Source organism: Odontesthes bonariensis, chromosome 12 (assembly GCF_027942865.1).
Source record: "Odontesthes bonariensis isolate fOdoBon6 chromosome 12, fOdoBon6.hap1, whole genome shotgun sequence".
Classification (NCBI taxonomy): Eukaryota; Metazoa; Chordata; class Actinopteri; order Atheriniformes; family Atherinopsidae; genus Odontesthes; species Odontesthes bonariensis.
The window spans coordinates 4,643,945-4,665,063 of NC_134517.1; the positions used below are offsets into that span (position 1 = coordinate 4,643,945).

At 39.8% G+C, this 21,119-nt stretch overlaps 1 protein-coding gene across 3 annotated transcripts in view; it reads left to right on the forward strand.

Annotated features, from left to right (window-relative positions):
- LOC142396341 (neuropilin-2-like) overlaps window positions 1-21,119 on the forward strand; it is a 121,469-nt gene that overhangs the window by 14,311 nt on the left and 86,039 nt on the right. For 2 of the 3 annotated variants that reach the window (XM_075478949.1, XM_075478950.1), the window contains exon 3: window positions 15,771-15,952. In XM_075478949.1, coding sequence (XP_075335064.1) covers window positions 15,771-15,952 — 182 coding nt within the window. Of the gene's footprint in view, window positions 1-15,770; window positions 15,953-16,876; window positions 18,488-21,119 lie in introns of those variants that run through there. The other variant, XM_075478951.1, reaches the window with a different exon arrangement.

Here is a 21,119-nt window from a genome sequence, read left to right on the forward strand (position 1 = left end):
ATCATTCAGATATTTCTTTGTTGGAATTAAAGCATCAATATTTTACTGACTACCTGTTTGTTGAAAGGCTAAGAGGTTGGAATGGTTTTGCCCTGTTTTCCCACTCTGCTGTGGAAACGGAAAAAAAGAAACACTCTTCTATCTCCCGTTCCTCGTAGTTTCTTCAGTTTGACTCAGCATCTAGTTTGATACGTATTGTTGGATTCTTGCTCTTTCTCTCAGCACTTACTTTCCATCTTACCCATGCACATGGTTTCTCCTTTTTGCTCCCCTGCCGTTCCCTTCTATTTTTCTGACTTTCTTGCATTCATTTGAAGTCCAACAGTTTCCCAGGAGGATGAAATGTAGTAACTACTAGAAATAACATTTCTACAACATTCTTTTTTTATTATAGTGCATGCATATAGTATACTGCCTGTGCAGAGCATTAAACTTTATCTTACGCTGTTGGTGAGTGCCTGCATGTTTTTTTTAGTTTCAGTCATTTTTTGAAAAGTCATCTTCCAGGCCATACAAGGAGAGTGAGATATATGCATTGTTGGTGATGCCTTATGGTGAAGAGCTATTTAGGTCTACAAGCACCGTGCCCCAAGTGTGTCTGTATATGTGTGTTAGTCTGTCCAAAGGTTGGCTGAAAATGAGCTGTTAGGTTCAGGGGGCGAGAAGGCCAAGGAGCAGAAGTTGATGTGTGTGTGTGTGTGTGTGTGTGTGTGTGTGTGTGTGTGCAACAACCACGACAGACAGACACACGCATGCAGTGTTTAGTTCTTCGTCTGTGGCTGTCTAATGTGTCCTACATTTGATATGGTCTTGAGACCGTTATCCATGTGTTTCTTTTGCTCGCTTTTAGAGACAGAAAACTGCTGTTTATCTCGAGTATAGTGGAGGAGAAAACACAAACTTATCTTTTTGGGACAAAGAAGCCATCTATGCTTTCTGACAAAGACGACATTATGAACAGCTATATGGTTCCTCTCAATCCCTTTTTATCACATGAAAAGACCCTGATGATATTTTGGCATCTCTCTCTCTTCCACAGTCATCTATCAGCGAGCGCACATAGAATCTCATAAGTTGCACTTTATGAATCTACATACTCCTGTTTCACGAGGATTGTCTTATTCAATCACTGTAATCAAGCAGTTGAATCTGTCGTGATCCTGATTGTAATATAGGATAAAAATCTTCACTTTGCGATACATTACATTTGGAAGTGGTTGTAAAATAATAGAAAATAATAATAAAATAAAAAACTAATTCTTTAAAATTTGTATAGAGTGGCAATTTGTATAAAGGGAAACAGCTGTTACTTAGATAAATAAACAGGAATTCAGACAGACTTGTCCCCCTGCTAAGCTGACTATATTCAGTCAGATCATGATTCACTTTGGCGTCCCTTTTCCCCTCACATGACTGTCACTACATAGCAACACACCAGTCCGTTATAAGTGACAAGTTTCAGTTACAAATATGCCGCATCTGTAGAGCCTGAGTGTGTTTCATGAAGTAATACCAAACCATGTGACAGATGACAAGTACACAGGAGAGAATTCTCAATGTCTTTTTGTTGCAAACAGTAAGGAAATGAATGAATAAGTTCAACTAAAAGCTTTTTCATTCAATAGTGAGAAGCTGACTTACTCACCACTGCAATGGGAAGTGGATATGAGGTTTGGACCAGAAATACACAGAAAGCCTTCCCCACCCATATGCTTGACGTGCCGGTCTCTGCGTGTGCAAACTGTGGGTCCAGCACAGCACTATAAGCCTGTTTATTTGCAACCTAAAAATTTTCAGATGTTACTCATTTTTGATTATGTTGCGAATAAGGAGGATGGACGATGGATGGTGCTCCAATCACTCTTATTCTAACAGTGCTGGTTTGTTTAGCAGTCTTTTCGCTCTTCTATGTCCCGTCTGACTCGTGAATACTTACATTGTTACTTTGCTCTCACCCCCAAATGGTTATAGTTTGAAATTAAAAATACATGGTTCAGGTTAGATGTTAAACAACAATGAGAAAATTAGCATGCTCAACTCCAAAACTCTCCTGAAACTTTGACGGGTGCTGATCCCTGATTAGACAATAGCTGAAAACGTCAGCACTCATGAATGCCTTTTCTAACAAGTTTTATTTGAACAGTAACAATGGGGTTAGATATTTAGAATATATGGTATGTGTTACATACATGTGTTACGGGCTTAGGTTTTTTTTTTTTTTTTTTTTAAATATTTTTATTGCTTTTTCCAAGGAAAAGTGAAAAAGTAGACATACAGAAAAAACAAACAAACAAACAAACAAAAAAAAAAAAAAAAAAAAAAAAAAAAAAAAAAAAAAAACGATCACGTAACACAGAACGCAGCACATCTAGGATTATAACAATATTTCATGGTCGTATCTAACAAAAACATCCAAAAGTAGACAAATAAATTAATCTGACATATACAAAACCATATATTAACTTGCACAGTTAGGTGTCATACAGCATCCGTTGTTCGCGAGCTCACATTTTTAAGATAATTTAGTACTGGGTCCCATGTTTTATCAAATATATCTCCCCTATCATTGTTATAGAATCTTAGCCTCTCCAGATGTAAAGTATTTGACAATTCTCCCAGCCAGGGCTTAGGTTTTTTAATCCTTTTGGGTCACAGTACTAACATGTGACCTGGAGGTACCCCGTACAAAACAACTACAGAGCTTAGAATATACAAACTGTAACATGAGGTATTGGTTTAATGTCTTTTTAACATTTTTCTCTGAGCTCACTGCACTGCTTAGTCAGAGAGCAAGTTCTCTATTAGGAGTGTTTTGGAAAGAGGACACACACACATGTACACACACAGACAGCCGCACAGAGAAAAGTGCAGCGTCAGGGTCCGCTGAGGGCAGGCTCAAATCATCCTGACAGCTACCTCCTGTCCCTCTGTCTCCTCTCCTCTTTCCTCTTGGCTCTTTCCCCATTCTCCCCCCTTAACCCCCCCCCCCCCCCCCCCCACCACTGCCCAATGGATTCCATTTATCATTTTTCACCTGCTCTTGCAACTTTATTGAACTCACCTTCTCCTCCATCTTCATCACCTCCACTCCTCTTTTGCCCCCACCTTGTTCTACCTGCTTTGAGTGCCTCAGTCTAATTTCTCACTTTCTTTACTTCCCCTCTCGTCCTTCTTTTCACCTCATCACACCTCACCCTCTTCCTTCTGCTATGAGGCAGTCTTTTATTCCACAAGTCATTATTCAGCATTTGATATAAAAAAAATAGAAACAGCGGGCCAATTGCCACTCCGCCCTGCTTCTCACTATCCTCCTCCTCCTCCTCCTCTCTGTGCCGCATCTATACTTATTCTTCTCTCAGACATATTTGTCTCGTTCTCTGAAAATCTCTTTCCCAAACAAACTAAAAAACTCACATATCATATAAGTCATATTAACACTTGAAAATCGAAAGTGTGTGTTGTAATTTATCAAGGTTTTTACAGGTTGAACTCCATGATGAGCAGAGACAAAAGGTAAAGGAAAAAATTTATTCAAAGGGGGTAACAAAAGGTGCTGAGTCCAAAAGGTGACTCAGGTTGAGAACTCAGGATCTGCGGACAGATCTACACCCGGATGGATGGATTATGGATTATGCAGACAGTCATGCAGGCCTTTTCATGGTTGATGGCTCACACAATAAGTGTGGAGTAAAGCAGTGAGTTAACAAGTGATTTAGAAGCTGCAGTCAACAAAAATGGTTTCTAATGACTTAGACCTTGTTTTTAAGCTCTGCATCAATCAATCATTTAACGTCATGCTAGATCTGTACTTTTCTTGTCTTCTCTGCCGTTTCCGGTGTGAGTGTGACTAGAGTGGATTTGGATTGTGTTCTACATTTCGATATTTCTGAACTGTTTCTTGTGCATGGTCAAGTAAGTGTCTTTCATTGTTCTTTACGGAGTGACTGTTGAAAGACTTGGCTTTGGTTTCTGTGAGTTATGGAGCTGGCATAGTGCCACCTGATAACACCATCAGGGTGGAGAAGCTGTTGCTAGCTGTCGGTGAACAGGTAGGTCATGGTAATCTTATTTTTGCTTCTAGAATGAATAAGACCATTGTTGTATTTATGAAGAAGGTGTCTTGTGTGACTGAACTGATTGAGAAAGGTGTTGTTATTCGAGATCTTTTTCCCCGCTGCCAGTGCCGACAGTTCGTATCACAGTGTCAGTCAGGTTGCCACCGTTCATACCAAATGAGCTTTTGGAGACTGAGCTTAGAAGTTATGGAAAATTTGTGAGTTTAGGGCTATAAGTTTGGGCTGCAAAGATCCTGAGCTCAAGCATGTGCAGTCTCTTAGAAGGCAAGTGCTCATGTTTCTTGATAACCCGACTCAAATTTTGGAGGTGTCCTTTAGGGTTAAATGTGGCGATGGCAGTTATATGGTCTACGCCAGCTTGGGGCAGATTAAGTGTTTAGAATGTGGCGATGTTGGCCATAAAAGGTTTGCATGCCCACACAGCCAGCAGCTGAAAAAAAAAGAAGACAATGAGCATGTTTTAGCTGGAACCAGAACGTTGGATGGTGGAGATGCATCCGCGCTCCCGGCGATTTCTGGTCGTGCGGATGGACCCTCGATGACAGTAACTTTTGAGAGACAAGGCTGCTGCATCGTTGGTCAGTCCAGCTGTGTCAGCAAAGTCGCTGCCTGCATTGAACACTGATGTTTTAATCCCATTAACTACTGGGAGTGTGTTGACGATGGTTGCAGATAAAGAAGCTGAAGTTGTGGCTTCAGTAAATGAGCAAACAGTGGTCTCTGGTTGCTCTGAAATGGAAACTAAGGGGAGACATAGAGATGATGATGAGAATCTAAGTATGGACGTAAGTCTTTGCAGCCAGGATATTGAACACCCAGAAGATGTTAATTATGAAACTGAGTCTGATACCTCTTCTGTTATTGATAAGCCACTGCAAAAGAGAGATATCCACACAGTTGATAATATAATAGTTTTTCTGGATGAGAACTTTGGAAGATCTGTGAGAATTAAGGATTATTTTCCCGACACTGAGAAGTTCATCAGAGCTGTTAATTATCTACAGAGACTGTTGGTTAAGATGTTTTAGATAAGAAAAAGCGGTATCAGCTCAAGAAACACATATTAAATATCTATTGACAGAAGTCATGATGGGAATCTAAAATGTGCTGACGTGCACAGACAGATTACCGACAGCTCTCAAGGTAAAGCACTGAGAAAATAACCCTAACCCAAAAACAATGAAATAAAACACCATGATTGTGCATCACAGGGGTTGTTTTTTTTGTCAGTGGTTCTTGCTGGTTTTCCTTTTCCTTTTTCTATCCTTTCTATGCAGAGTTTTCGTGGGAACTAATGTAAATGGTGGTAGGGACAGGAATAAAAAGGCTGTGATCGATAAGTTTTTTCAGCAAAACAACTTGAGATAATTTTTTTTTGCATGAGACTCATAGGGTTAGTCAGCATGAAATAGACTGAAAGGATGTCTAGAATCAATAAATCATATGGACCAAACTTATTGTGTTCAAGATCGCAGTGTAATAGATCATCTTTTCTTGTTTAAGATGTTTTTGAGTTAATTACTGTTGATAATTTGTGTTTTGGTATAATCTCATTGGACCAGAAAAAGGTCTTTGACAGAGCGACCACAGTTATCTGTTTTCTGTGTTAAATACTTTTGGTTTTAGAGATGTTTTCATTTCTTGGGTAAAATAGTTATACAGTGGTGCAGAATGTTTGTTAAAGTTGGAGGTCTTAGTAGACCAATCCCAGTTAAGAGGGGAATAAGGCAAGACTGTCCGATCTGGGGCCAACTTTACAGTTTAGTTATAGAACCTTTGTTATGTAGGCTACGCGATAGGCTGCATGGTTTTTCCTTGCTTGGTACAAGTATAATATACCTTTAGTTGTAAGTTCTTATGCTGATGATGTTATTGTTTTTATTAGAGAGCAAACAGACATTGAAGCTCTAAAAGAAAGCCTAAATATCCATATGAAATCATCCCCTGCAAAGGTAAATTGAGCAAAATGTGAAGCTTTTCTGGCAGGGAGTTGGGAAGGGAACATGCCTCCTACTTTGCTTGGGAATTTAATGTGGGGAAGGACCGGCTTGAAAGTTCTTGGGCTATTGTTGGGTACTGAGGAGTTTCAGAAACAAAATTGGGATGGAGTGATGGATAAAGTATGTGCAAGGTTATCTAAATGTAAATGGTTGCGATCCCAGCTGTTTTACAGAGGACATGTCCTGACTACTAATAACTTAGTTGCCTTGATGCTGTGACGTAAGCTGATAGTCCCCCTAAAGACCCAACTGAGAGAATACAGCATACGATCTTGGACTTTTCTTTGAGCAGAAAACACTTGATTCGTGGATCTGCACTTTTGTTTTTTACCTGTAGCAGAAGGAGATCAAGGCCTTGTTGACATTTTGTCCAAGATGACACCATTCAGATTGCAGACGGCTTAGAGATTTCTTTATCATTGTGGCGTGAGGTGTCTTTTACTGGAAGACTGGTATATGATAAACAGCTTTTTCCTTCTACAGATGGGAGCTGAGGATTTGACGGGTCTTTCAGCTATTTTTCCTTCTGTCCTGGAAGCTTGGGAATTTCTGAAAGCTGACAGGGAACCTGCTGCCATTCCAGGTCTGTGGATATTTCAAGAGCCTCTTTTCCACAATTGCTTGATTAATGCAAGCATTCTCACATCAGTCTCCATAAGATCTGAAGCTTGGACATTTGACCTCACCTACAAAGCCAGAATATAAATATAAGGCCAAGGTTGCTATCCAGAGTTGTTGAGGACATTATGAGGTCCCTTCCAGAAAGGTGGAGGTGTTTCATGTCTGCTTCAGCGGGCCTTTGGGATCCAGAAGCACGGTACAAGTTTTCATCTCTGACTGTTGCTCCCAATGTGGAAGACTGGGAGGAAAATGGAGGAAAATTGCTTTCTTTCAGGGCTCCGGAGTAAGGGGAGTTTGAGAGCTTTAAAAAGAAAACGGCCTATTACATTTGTGTAAAAGTGAGACATTTCCGGTCCTTGAAAGACTTAAAGGCATTGAGGTGGGTAGAGTTTTTTGGAGCAGGCTCCACTCCGAGAGGACGCTGGCGGTTTCTGTACAAACTGCCTGTTGAGAAATGGGCAGCAGACCTCCAATGAAGGATTGTTCATGGTGCCACAGCTTTAAACAGATACAAGCCACATATTGATCCCAATTACTTGGGGAATTGTATATTTTGTAATGAAACTGGAACTCCGGCACATTCAGTTGTACAGTGTTCAAGGTAAAAGAGATGTTGGATACTGACTGGTGTCTCAGGCTGGGGGAGGTGTTTTCTTTCCCCTTGTTTGAGTAATGCCCAAGGTATTCTGCAAGGAAGAAGCATGTTCGCCAGCTGGTCAATCTAATTTTTGCTACTGCCAAACTTGCCATATGGTTGACACAAAAAAATAGTTCTGAATCTGTTGGTTGTGTGGACATGAAATGGTGTTTCAGGGATTGTTGAAATCTCCACTACAGGTTGAGTATGCTTATTTTAAGATAATCGATGCACTGCAGACTTTCAAGTGTACTTTGGCCATAGAGGGAGTATTATGTGTTCTGGATGAAAATGAAGTGATGATATATACTTTTTTTTTTCCTCTCTGTTTTTTGGGGTGTCAGAGATATTGAAATTGGCCTTGTTTTTTTTTGCTAGTTTAATCTATAGTGTGTTATACTTGTGTGTTTTGTTAAAATGGGTTGATAAAGAATACTTTAAAATAAATATACTCTACTTTATTCTACATGTTTATATGAAGAGGGATCTCAGCCAGGTATCAAATATGAACATTGCTGGCTAGAGCTGTAGGAATATTTCATCCAACATGCAGACACACCTGGCTGGCAGGCAGAAGTTCCACCAATAGAAAACCAAATGGTAGAGTGATATGATGTGACACTGGCCTGAGGGTAAAGTGGCAGAAGGAGAAAGGTGGAGAGAGAGATGAAGAGGCTGTATGACAGAAGAAGGAGGAGAGAGGAGCAGCATGTGGAGTGACAGTTCGATTACCAGCTGTGGGCATTTAGCAGCTGCCTGCATGTTTGAATTAACGTCACAGCAACTCTCCCAGCAGGAGACTCAAGGGTCCAGGCAAGACTTTGAACACAGAGGGGAGGACAGTGTTGTTACACAGCTGCAGAAAGAAAAGCTAAGAGATCTCACTGGAACTCAAATAAGTGATGCAACTCATAATTTGATGAAAGAAAAATAGTCACAGGGTAAACTTTCAGGAAGTGACGACGACAGCTGAGGTAAAAATAGCAATGCCAGAATATGTGTGGAGACAGGTGTCTTGATGTGATTATTTGTTCAGGTTTGTCACAGAGCTGCAGAGATAGCCAAGCTACTTAAAAGTAGCTCCTGCACATTAAAATAAGTATATTGTGATTTTTTTTTCTAGAAAATTAATACAATTTCCTGAGGCCTTAATGAAATGCATGTGACATGCTTTGGTCAAAATATCACAGAAAGACAGTTCGAAAGCTCTTTTGTCCACCATGAATTTACACCTCTCTTCAAACTGACCTGTAGTAGAGTTTTAAGATCCACTCACACCTCTTTTTGCAAAGTTTCCAGGACCCCTTGAAGTGCATTAGCATACCTGAAAGCATGCATTAGCATACATACAGAGCATGGACTGCACTGTCGCTGTGTTTAGTTTAGTTTTTAAGAGGGTAACAGTAGAGCCATTGCTTATGTGGGCTACACCGAAATTAGTAAGATATCCACAAAAAATCTGAACCACTCAGTGAATGAGATATTTTCAAACCTAGATGGGCCCAAACAGACACAGTTGGCAGTAATTTCAGAAGGCTGCAAATATATTCCAAAGCAAAGAAAAGTCATTTTTATTTTCATGATAGGTCCCCCTTTAAAAAGAGTAAAGAAAGAAATCAAACAACAATATCCAACTTATCACATTCTATAAAAACTCAACTGGTCATGATTTAAAACCCCAAATGGTTTTAGGAAACATGTAGCTAGAAGCAACAGATAAATAATCCCAGTATGTAGACAAATACTGGATAAATGGTCAATTTAGATTAAAAAAACACAGTAATTGAACATGGTTTTAGTAGCGAAACATAATATGTAAAGGTTGCAATCATCAATTTAGATATTGAACAATTAATGAAAATATTGGAAAAATAGTTCAGATATTTATCTGATTGTTATGGATCCATGACTCAAACTTCTACATTTTGCTTCCAAATGAATGCCGTTTACCACAGCAACAATATACAATTCTATTGTATAATAATGAGTTTTCACAATGTTTTATGGTCAAATTAGCATATTTGGAACATGATGGTTATGATGGTGTCATTGAAGAGGAAACCGTAGCTCTTCTTATTGGTCTGCTTGTGTACGGCCGTCGAAAAAAGTTGGCACTCACTGACTTAAGAGATATGTTGTTACAGAAAAGCACCTTTCAAGATTTGTTAAGCTCCAGAGTGGTGACTCAAAGAAATCCACTCACACACCCTCAGATAGTGGAGGTAATGATGATAATATCAGTGCTCTGATTTACAGACACTCCTCTAGGCCCTGAAGGTCTGCCTGATCAATGTCTGTCACTGTAATAACTCTGCATATGTTGGTGTGTGTGCATGTCAGTGAAGGACTGATCCTGATCAATGCGTGTTAAAGCCATAATGAGGAATCGATTGGTTGTCCTGGAGACTGCAGCTGGACACACGCATACATATATTGCACACAGTCACATACACACACTGTCCAACAGTCCACAGTAATATGCCTATTACTTTCTATCAGTGAAGTCGGCCCTCTCTCAGCTCTTGCTTTTAACTACTTCAGTGACGGATTGACTGACTGCTACAGTGCAGGTGTATGAATATACTGTAAAAAACAAACTATTGTGTGGGTCACACTGTGTAGAAACCTGGATTCTTACAGTTTTGATTTGATGATGATTGGTTTATTGTTTTAAACACTAGGTACCAATGGGATGCAAAGCTTCGCAATCCTAAATTCTTCTAATGATTTTCACCCCTGCTTCAACAGCCAAAGTGATGCTTTAATTACACAGAAATATAATGCTTTAAGACTGCACGCAGATTAGATTTTAAGGACAGACTGCTCAAACGTTTTTTTTTTGTGAGTAATCAGATCAGATTTGTGTCTAAACATCACCAACTTCTCTGCAAAAGCTGTTTTGGTGTTATCACTGAACTATGCTAGTAACGGCTTTTCTTAAAGCTTCGCCTTTGCTGAGACCGCCTTCCAAAGGGCCAAACTTATTTCAGTATCTGTACATTCTCCATGCTGTTCAACATTGCACTCTGCTTGTGGCAACACTGATTCCACTCAGCTGTCAATCTGGAAAACTCCATCTGGAAGGGCATTTCTTAGAGTCCTCTGAATCATTGTCTCTCAAGGTGTACAATAATGAGAATCAAAAGTAAAAGTGACAAAAAAAAAAACCCACCAAGAATTGGTGAACTACTAGTTTGCTATAGTTGGCTTATAGTTCTAGCCAGTTAGTTATTTACATGACACTAAAAAATTAACCAAAAGATAAACAAATAAATAAATACTAAAGCTGAAATCTGAACAAAATCATAAGAAATTGAGCTTCTCATTCTCAGGCGTACACACTTAAAATACAGGTGGGGTTTGAATCACTCCTGCATGTATAAATGTCTAAACCAGGCACAAATGGGCCTAGATGCTCCACACATGTCAGCTGTTACTCTGCTCTGATAAAATACTGATTTAATAACACAGCGTCATCTGACAAAAATCACCATTCAAGCACCTTAAAGGCAACATCTGTGAAGGTAATTCAGCTTTACTCAACATGTGGGATGATCTCCCATGAAGAAAGTTAGAAGCAGCAGAAAGTCTTGAATGTTTTCTCACACAGTCCACAGGGGTTGAATATATCTTGGTCAACAACTTGATTCAGTGTCCATGCATGTATACTGTGAAGGAAGGTGGTATATTTAAATGGCCATATCAAACTCCAGCCATAACTCTACTCAACTGTGCATGTAACCAGTCTGAGTGTTGAAAGACGCTATGAGAACAGTTGGAGGGGAAAAAAACTAATTATTTTCTTAAGCAGTGCAGTTTTGCTTCTCTATGAACCACCTTAAAACATCTCCAATGGCTAAAAATGAACTGTCAATCACAAGACTATAGTGGAGAGGAGGTGTATGTATGAATCACCACATATGTTTCACTAAGAAATATTTCTCTGTACAAAAATGGTTTCGCTTCCTTTTCTGGGAAGCAAAAATTTCATTCTCTGAAATGATTTTTCTCTGTCAGTTCATTCCTAAAGTTTTGACGTTTGTTTTCAGTTGAGTATTTTTCCATTTTACTACTAAGGGCAGGTAAAATAGTGAGAAGAAACATATCACAATCTAACGATACATGCACAAATTTGGTTTTGAATTTTGACCACCTAATAACTTATGATATTATAGATGTTTATTTAATCTCTTTTTTGCTTCATCATCACCACAACGTCTAACATCAATGCAAGTCAGGCCGGGTTTCAGCTCTTTTTATTGTGTGAGGGAATGCGCATGTGTGCCAAGCAGATGTTGTGTCTACAGCTAAAGGCACCCCCAATGTTTGAGAGGTGGAAGAAGACAACTCCCAACCTGAGGAGTCAGACAGAATGTGTGAAAGGCATTTAAGAGGAAGAAGAGGTGGAAGTTCATCTGTATCCGAGGCTTTTCCTCGGTTCCCATCAGGTGGGCTTTGTAGAGCGTTCTCACTACTGAAACACTCCTACCCCCAAAACACAAACAAGCACAGACAAAGAAATCTGCCAGAATCTCAGATGTTACAGTCAGCATTCATTCCACAATGCAATTTGTGCTTACAGTCCATGAGTGCTTCTTTATAGCCTCCCACGATATAGGCTTTGGATCCAGCATTTACAATTTCAAAAACTCCTTCATGTTAGAAAGAATGAAAATCCTGCGCCTTGTTAACAAATTCATTTTGGGGGAAAGTGTGGGAGAAACAATTTGGAGTTCTTCTCATTCCCTTTGGCGAGCCTTTGGCAGTGAAACGTATTCTGGGAGAGGAGAATGAAGGAGGGAGAGATGATGGGATTAAACAGGTTTTTAGAGGCTGTACACCTCCTACACGCACACACACACACACACACCTGTCTCCGTCTGTCAAAGGTACAGACGAGGCAGACCGCATGCAGTTTCATGTTCTCTGTCTGACCCTATGCAAAGTGTGCTGGCTAAATTTTGTAATTCTTCTCTTCCCTTTGCATTTTGGTCTTGTCTGAGGGCAGCATTTTTCATAAAAAGTAGAAATTTGTAAAAGCTAATGAGCTAAAACTCTTTTTTTTAGTTGCATGAAGGTGAAGGTAGAACATTTCTCTTCGCCATCTTTGTCTTTTCTTTTTTACACACACACGGTTCCGTTGCCACTGGTTTTGCGCGTAAGCACATAACAGAAAGCTACAGAGGGAAAGGGATCTGACTGAAAGGAATAAAGAATGCGCTGAAAAGCAAATCACTGAGGGAGTGGGCAATAAAAAGAAAGTAAAACGGATGTTGGGTTGAGATGAGTAGCTGTTAAACAAAGTTGTCACTCCAAGAAAGGGGACGGGGAAACTGTCAATACAATGAAGCGTTCTCCGGGGAGACTGACTGGAGCTGTGGCACCTTCATGCACACTTACTCACACTTGCATGCACATCCACATGTGAAGATGCACACACAGACAAGCTCACTGCAGTGACAGCTTGCATCATAAATCTGGTGTTAGTTCCACACAGAACATGATGGGGGAGTAGGAAGCGTGTGACCCTCATTATGTTGGGAGGTTGCTCACCTGTCAGATGACACACAGACACTAACAAACACAAACTCCAGGATGACTGCATGCAGATGAAGAGCAACTGTCAAAATGTACACTCTTAGGTATTGTTGCACACACCACATCTATATAGTTGGCAGTATTTTGTAAAGCTGTCGGTGTTCTGTAGTTTTGAGTTAATGTCTGTTACCATGAGTATTTCTGTGACATGATAAGAGGCAGGTTGTGTCACATGCTGTCATGTAAAAAAGGAAAGTACAATCTCTTTCAATTCTAAGGTTTCATGTATGTAGAGGCAGTGTGTGAAAGCCTTTTTCCAATTGTGCTGTCATGAACATTTAATTGAGGCCTGTGGAGTCTGAGATGTAACTCTTCGGTTGTTTTGCAGTTTCTCTGAGCGTCGCACGGTCTGACCTTGTGGTGGACTTGGTGAGACGTCCACCCTTTGAAAAATTGGCTACTATCTCAGTTGTTTTCTACCTATAAATAATCTTCTCACTGCAAAATGATGGACTCCAAATAATTTGGAAATGGCCTTACAACCCTTCTCAAATTGATGGGCAGCAACAACTGCTTTTCTCTTCTCTGCTAATAGGTGTTCACGCTTACTGATAATCTATTAGTCAAGTGCATTTGATGAGCAGCTCTTGGCTGCTACTTACCCTTTTAATTCCTATGGACGCAATAAAGGTGGATTTAGTTTTTCACACACAGTTTCTGTATTTTAGCTCAGTTTATGTCAAATTAATAATGACACAGTGTCATGTGTTGTTCTTCATCTGAGGTTGAATTTATCTAATTTTAGAACAGGTTGATTTTTGTTTTTAATAATGTCTTGAAATATAGAACCTTGGAATTGAAAAATGATATACTTTATTTGTCATTATTATTCACACACATGCACACATTTTGTTAATAACTGTCATTATGTGGGAGTGAGAGTAACGCATGAGGATAAATTAACCTTAAACATCCATTTCTTACTGTATTTAATGGTAAAGTTCAATAATGTTCCCAGTTTCAGTCATATTTAAGGAATAACTCTCCAATACAAATGTCCCAGATATACCCTGGTTCCTATATTTAAGGAATAATGTGAAGTTGCGTGTCCATGAAATAATCTTCCTGTCCACCTCGGTGACAAACCAGCATGTGCATGTACTTTTTTTTGGGTTCTCTGTTTAGGAATGAAACACATTAATCTGAATGCAAGCTTACAAAGAGTGAAAAGATTAACACCCCTTTAATATTCATGTATTTTTTAATGTGTGTGAACTATGGCACAAAATTTGCTGTTCAGCAGTACATAATGCCCTCATCTGTGGAGCCACTGGGAGGCCTTCTGTTGCTGGCTGATGATATTTTCACTGGTATCAAAGTCATGATTACAGCTCTGAAAGTGATAGAAAATTCTGAGCCACTGATCTCTGGGTTTAGCAAAATCGAGTGTCACACCAGTGATGTCAGAAGTTATTTGTATGATGTACATACATGTGAAACTAAACTTTAGACAATGTTTTGCTTTGCTGTAAAAAAAAATCCCTAATTTACGGAGAACTTGTGTCAATCAGAATCAGACTTGAAGTCTTTATTTAGAGTTTATTTGTTCCAGGAATTTCTTCACTGGAAGCTATTTTAGAGTTAGGCAGGTGTGTCTTTGGTATCCAGACAAAGAGGCAACACTCCTGCTGTGGGTCTGCAAGACAGACCTCTACATTTGTTGTCAGAAAACATGAAAGGAACAGAAATAGTAATAGATTCTTTTGTCAGTACCTTCCTTTTATAGAGGAGAAAAATTCCTAGCATCCTGTCTGCTCATACATCAAATGCATCTACTACACATTGTCTATTGCAAAGTTGTCGACAGTTCCATGTTTAGAGTTTTTTTTATTTGGATGTCTAAAACATGCTTCAAAGAGAAAGCTGCAAAACACTAAATTAGCAGCAGCATTTCTTATTGTGACATGGAAAGTGGCATTGCCATCCAAATGATGTCTCTCCATGTATCAAAACATGTTTACAGTTTAGACAGTATTAATATGGAAACCATACTCGTCACTTTTACCCCAGCTTCACTGAGATAAGATTTAGACTTTATTGTCATGTAGATGCATGAAATTTCCCCTCCGCATTTAACCCATCCAGGTTGGCACCTGTTGAACACGCACATGCACATGTACATGCACATGCATATGCATATGCATATGCACATGCACATGCACAGATTCACACACTCATAAAGACAGATGCCGTATACACTGGCGTGGTAGGCAGCCATTCACAGCACTCACCGATCTTTTAGAGCGGTGAGAGTGGGAATCGTACAGCCAACCTTGCAGCTATTGGACGACCCACTCTAACCATTAAGTGTAAGAATGTAAGATATATTCCAGTTGCCTCTTTGTGAATATGCATAAGCATCTCTTGCTGCATTTATTTCAACTCTAATGAAATCTGTGCCTAATAGTAACTGATAGTAACGGTGCTTTCAGCAGTTCTTCTCGTATCTCGTAGCTGCAAACAAACTGCTCATTGCCTCCATTCTATCAACAAATCCGATGAAAGAACTAATAAAGAAAGAAAACTAATCACATCGGAGTCAAAGCAGCTTTGAGGATTTAATATATTTCTCTTTCTGAAATGAATTTCCCCTTCCCTTCCTCCACTTAACAACTCGTCAGTAGATTAAACTAGCATCTGCTGATGTTCAAGTGTGTACCAAGCTAAGTAGGCTGCCACTACATTTTACTGAGAAGTAATAAAGGAATGTTTGCTTTCGCTGTGACTTTCCACATGCTGCTAATCTCTGGATTCCAATAAAATGACAGTTCTGTCAAGTTAATCAGAATTAATCCAAGAGCGAGGGTATTTATGAACACACTTGTTTGTCTTTTGCAGGTATGACTATGTAGAGATCCACGATGGGAACTCGGAGTCGGCTGACCTACTGGGGAAGCACTGCAGCAACATCGCCCCTGCACCAATCATATCATCAGGCCCCTCGCTCCACATCAAGTTCGTGTCAGACTACGCCCACCAGGGGGCGGGCTTCTCGTTACGCTATGAGATCTTCAAAACTGGTAAATAGAAGGATTTTATTTATCTATTTAATGTTACTGATATACAGTTTTATCATCTGAGAAAATGGAAGGAGAATTTGATGTGAATGCCAGCTCAACTGCTGTGCATAATTAGATTTTTCAGCCACCAGGACACCAAGCCTGAAAATGTACTGTTGTTTTGAGGCCCTTTACATTTTCAAACTTTTATCAACAAGCACTGAAAACAAGTTCCCATTTCCATAAACAACTTTCACACTTGGAGAAACTTAAAAGTACAGTATAAATGGAGTTCAGCTTTGAGTAGGCTATTAGTGACTGTATTACAAGATACTAGAGGACTCAACATGCGCCATTAGGTGATCAAGCCTCGTTTATCTCCCTGGTGTCAATGAAGATGGAGGGAAAGCGTCTAGAGACACGGCAGAGGACCATTGACGGTCCTCTAGTCTGTCTTCACTTCAAGGCACTTTGTATGTGTGCATAAGTGTCTGTGTGCCTAACATGGCTCCCCTTCACGCTGCCATGGGTCAGCCAAAGTGAGACCAATTGAGATCAAGGGCAAGTGAGACAGAGAGGCGCGTAGTGTCGGCCCCACAGCCATCTTGTCCCATTCCCCCTGAAAGCATTCCTCACATGCCTGCTTAATTGAGTCCTGAGCCCTTTTCCCCTGAGACACACACACACACACACGCTAACACACACACACACACACACACACACACACACACACACACACACACACACACACACACACACACACACACACACACACACACACACACACACACACACAGAGGGCTGAGGTTACTAACACAACACGTGCGGCCGTCTGTGTTTCTCTCTTACAGGCACCAGCCTTTTGGGATTTCTGCAGTGTGTGTGTATGTGTGTGTTTATGTGTGTGTATGTGCTTTGCACATGACAACCTGATGGACCCGAAAACAACAAGGGTGTCAGTGTTCACGCCCCAGGGAGGAAAAGAGAATGAGACCCAGAAAAAGAGGACGATTTGTGAACAAATTGATTTGTTTTGGACTTTAACATTGTAAACTTACCAGACATGAAATATAAAACACTGGAGGTTTTATGGGAACATTCACTGTTTTGTTGTTCTGATCTATGCACTGAGTTGCTTTTATGAGCATTTTGCATGTTGCATATTAGCCATAAGGTCGATAGGGTCAAAAGTATGCAATTTTATCTCTCAATGTGGTGAGTTCAGTATTTTTTTTTTTTTATAAATCCAAGCTTGAGAAAATTGTCTGTACACATATGGGAACATGCAAATCCAGTAACAGCTAAGAACTATTGTAACGGAAGAGGCAGACTATGCAAAATGCACACGTGTGCATTCACACAGACTAGTTCCTTTAAGCCCCCCCCACAAAATATCTAAATTATTGAACGCTCTGCCAGATATCAGGAAAATTTAAGCGTCATTTGAAGCAATACTCACACAGTTCTGATCCTCAGAATTTACACGAATACCATCTGGATGTCATCAAGCAATTAGTAGCCCACATAAAAATCCAAGCAATAAATTTATAATAATCAAATCACTGGCTATTGAACCCAGCATTTAGGTCTGAACATGGCAAGGAAAGTAATGCACCAGACTGCAGCAAGCCAATGTAAAGATCCTGACTCACCACTTGTAGAAGTCCATTGTCCTCTCCTCTCTTTAGCTCCTTCATTATAACTGACTCAAAGGGAGCAGTCGCCACGTTATCAGTCTTTTTGTTGTGCAGTTTGCTTTCACTGCTTTCAGTGATGTGTCATTTTACCTTACAAATCCTGAGCGACGCACATATCATGTCAGCATTTCCAAGATAGACTAACGATTTCATACTTTAAAATAAAAGTTACTGATAAAAACATTAAGGCAAAATCACTCATTTACCAAAAAAAAAAGTTCAGATCTTAAATGATTATTATTTCAGTTTCTTCAGAGGCTGACAAGAAAGTGATATTGTACAGTGAAGTTTTCCAGAAAATCTTCTAATTTATGTACCTGTAGTCTTCTAAATGTATGTTCAGTTTCCCTTCAGTTAGCTTTCACAGGCTACAATAATAACAAAGTCACGAAGAATAGTATAAGGAAGCTGCTTTCTGACTGGTCCAAAATACGTAAGGCAAAGGAGAGTTTCAAAATGTATCCTGACAATAGAAAATGAGCCAAATTCTCATGAAAGCATTTTGAGCTTCCTTTGGCAGCTTGTTAGATCTCACAAAGTGATTATTAGTTATTCAACATCTGCCAGTGACCGAATTACAGAATCAAACTGAATTCGCTTTATTTTCATCACACAGAACAGTTTTTTTTTCTTGCTTCTTCCAAAACTTTCATGGAGGCTTTGCCTGCCTTGTCTTCTTGAGAACTGTACAGTTCTTCAGTTGGTTCATTTCTTCAAGGAGTAAATACTGAGTAGCATTTCCATTTCAGATTTAAGTAATGCTTTTTCATTTTTCAGTCGTCTCTGGCAGTAACGACGGAGCCATTTGGAACGTTAAAGCTGTTGTTATGCTGCTGACGAGATCTTGTTATCCCAGAAGGTGCAGCTCAACGTCTGTTTGTGAGAGTGTGTACAAGTTGTGTGTAACAAATATTATACGGGCTCATGGTGAACAATCTAAATATTAAATCCATGACAGACAAAAAATACAATTCCTCTCCTCCATGTTGTTTTTCAACATTCTAAAAATACTTGAGCTGCTATGATAAAAGCCATGTAAAAATATTATTAAAAGTGCTGACAGTGAGCAGTTTAACCACTCATGATTTATATGATTAGTTTATGACACTACTGCTTGTTCGGCTTTAACCTTTACACACTTTTCCTCCATTTATGTTTACTGTGGTGGTCAGAGGACCTTGTTTGCCTAAGGATGTAAAATCTGTGTGGAAACTGTTGAGCAAATCTGTTCACTTTTGCTGTGCTTTATCTTGAAGAGATGAGTCTTTCTTGTAATTAAGTCACTTTGTTTCAGTGTCCCACATTGTAGGATCTTAATTATGACCAATGGCTTTGTTTTTTCTTCATCCCCGAGTCCTTTGTTCCCTTGAGTGAACATTTCAAGGCAGTCTCTGACACAAACTGCTACTGGGATTGCTTTTGTCGTAGTGTTGCATGTCTGTGTAATCACAGTATATCAGAGTATATGATACGTACGCAGGTATTCGAAGGAAGGCATCAAAGTTTAAACAAACACATAACCACTTAGAAGCCAAAATTAACAGAAATGCCTTACTTGTTATTGTTTACAGCTCTGTTACCATGGATACAGTAGTAAATTTCCAGCCAATACTAACACAGGCGTAAAAATGTGGCAGCCAATCAAATTTCACTGTCTAGGCTGTGTGCCCCCAGCTGTTGTTGTGACCTAGAACTTACCAGACACACACGCATATGAATGCACTGATGCAGCATAGATCACGAATGTGGGGCAGCTTGCATGTCTGCGCGGTAACCTTAATTCACACATTTACATGTACAGTTCTTACTTTCATCACTTAGCGAGATTGCATTGACTTTCATTCATTCCTAGTAAACTTATTCTGGGTTTAGCAGAACAGTGACAAACATCACCTCAGCTGAACACCATTTCCTGCCCTAAATGTGAAAGGAATCAAATTGAAATGAAATCAACAGAGTAAACAGATTTTCAGGAGTTATATAAGTACACCTCCACCCAATCGCACACACACCAAAGGCTGTATAATGTGACAAGTTATCGTGACAATCCCTCCGATAACTGGTGTTGTTTACATTCTACCCAGCGCCTTTAGGCACATCCTCTCTGCCTCTGTCCGACTATTCATCAAGTGAGTTTAATAGATTCTAACCATCATATCACTCTCTCGTCCTCCCTCTGGCTTTAACTGAGCAAAGTGATTCCAGATCTGACCCAGTAACAAGCAAAATGTTCTTTACAGTAACAAACAGTTGTGATGTCCTTCTGAAAGCTCCTTGTTAGCAAAATAAGCAGAATGTTTTCCCTTTGCCATCTGTTCTGTTAAAAAAAATAACCAATAACCTAAACCTCTATGATACTCCAAACTAATTGTCATTAGGGATAGTTGAAATCAAGACATAAGGTGTAATATTACTGTCATTTGCGGAAGTTTTCTGCTGGAAAAGTTTTACTCTGATTGATTTTTTATGAAATATTTAGATAAAGCAGACAGCGTTTAGGCTGATGGAAAACAGAGTATTTTCACCTTAAACTGAGACTCTTGCACTTGTTACAGTGTACTTGCATAATGCAATTAATTTTGGTTTCACATTGCAATTATGCATCGCCCCCAAAGTACTTATGAAACACCCTGTTGTCATCACCTATACTTGACACTGATTGGTTTGTAGATGGGCGTATAAGTGCTGTTGATATGCTGTCAGTTCGTTGATTTGCCTTCTATCACCACCGGAACAAACAGAGAAAACCGAATCAGCTGATTCATCATTCATTTGTTGCCATAATAACAAAGAAGGGGGTCCCCACATGTGATGTTTGTCTCTCCCATATACTCTTCCAGTATGGTTCAGTCTCAGCCCCGGGTGGGTCTATTCTCATCTTATTACCCTGCTACTGATTATAAACTTTGGATGGTTCAGTGGAAAACATCCTATTTACTCTCCTGGCTTCAGCTCCTCTGGTGTACCTTCTGAGGCAGGTAGCCAAAGCTGTGAGTCGCTGTTTGGCAGTCTCCAGTGCCTCAGGTATGGAGCGTTTGTTGTATTTCTTAGGTAGTTCCCTCTTTATTGCACCTTTCTGAAGCTCGATAGCTGGCTAACCTCCCTCAGTGCTGGGTAAGGGTGTATGTGTGTGTGTATATATATACAAATACACATAAAAATTAGTCAGTGACAGAGGCTGAAATATAATGTCAGAGGGGTTTCAGCACCATGTGCCTTAGACTTAAGCCCTATTCGGACGGGACTAGTTCAATGGGGGGACGTATGGTAATGTTGGTTAACCAGACGTGGCCAGGGAGAAGAAATGACCAATTCGGACGGGACAAGAAATCCCTGTAATATTCATCTAACATGGGAGGAGTTGTTGGTTACGCACAACCGTGACATCCTGGATGCTATGCATGTCTTTATTTCACTTCCGTAAACCCCATCTGTAAACAGACATGGCGCCGACCAGGTCGAAGCAAGCCAAAGTCCGAAATTGGATGCGT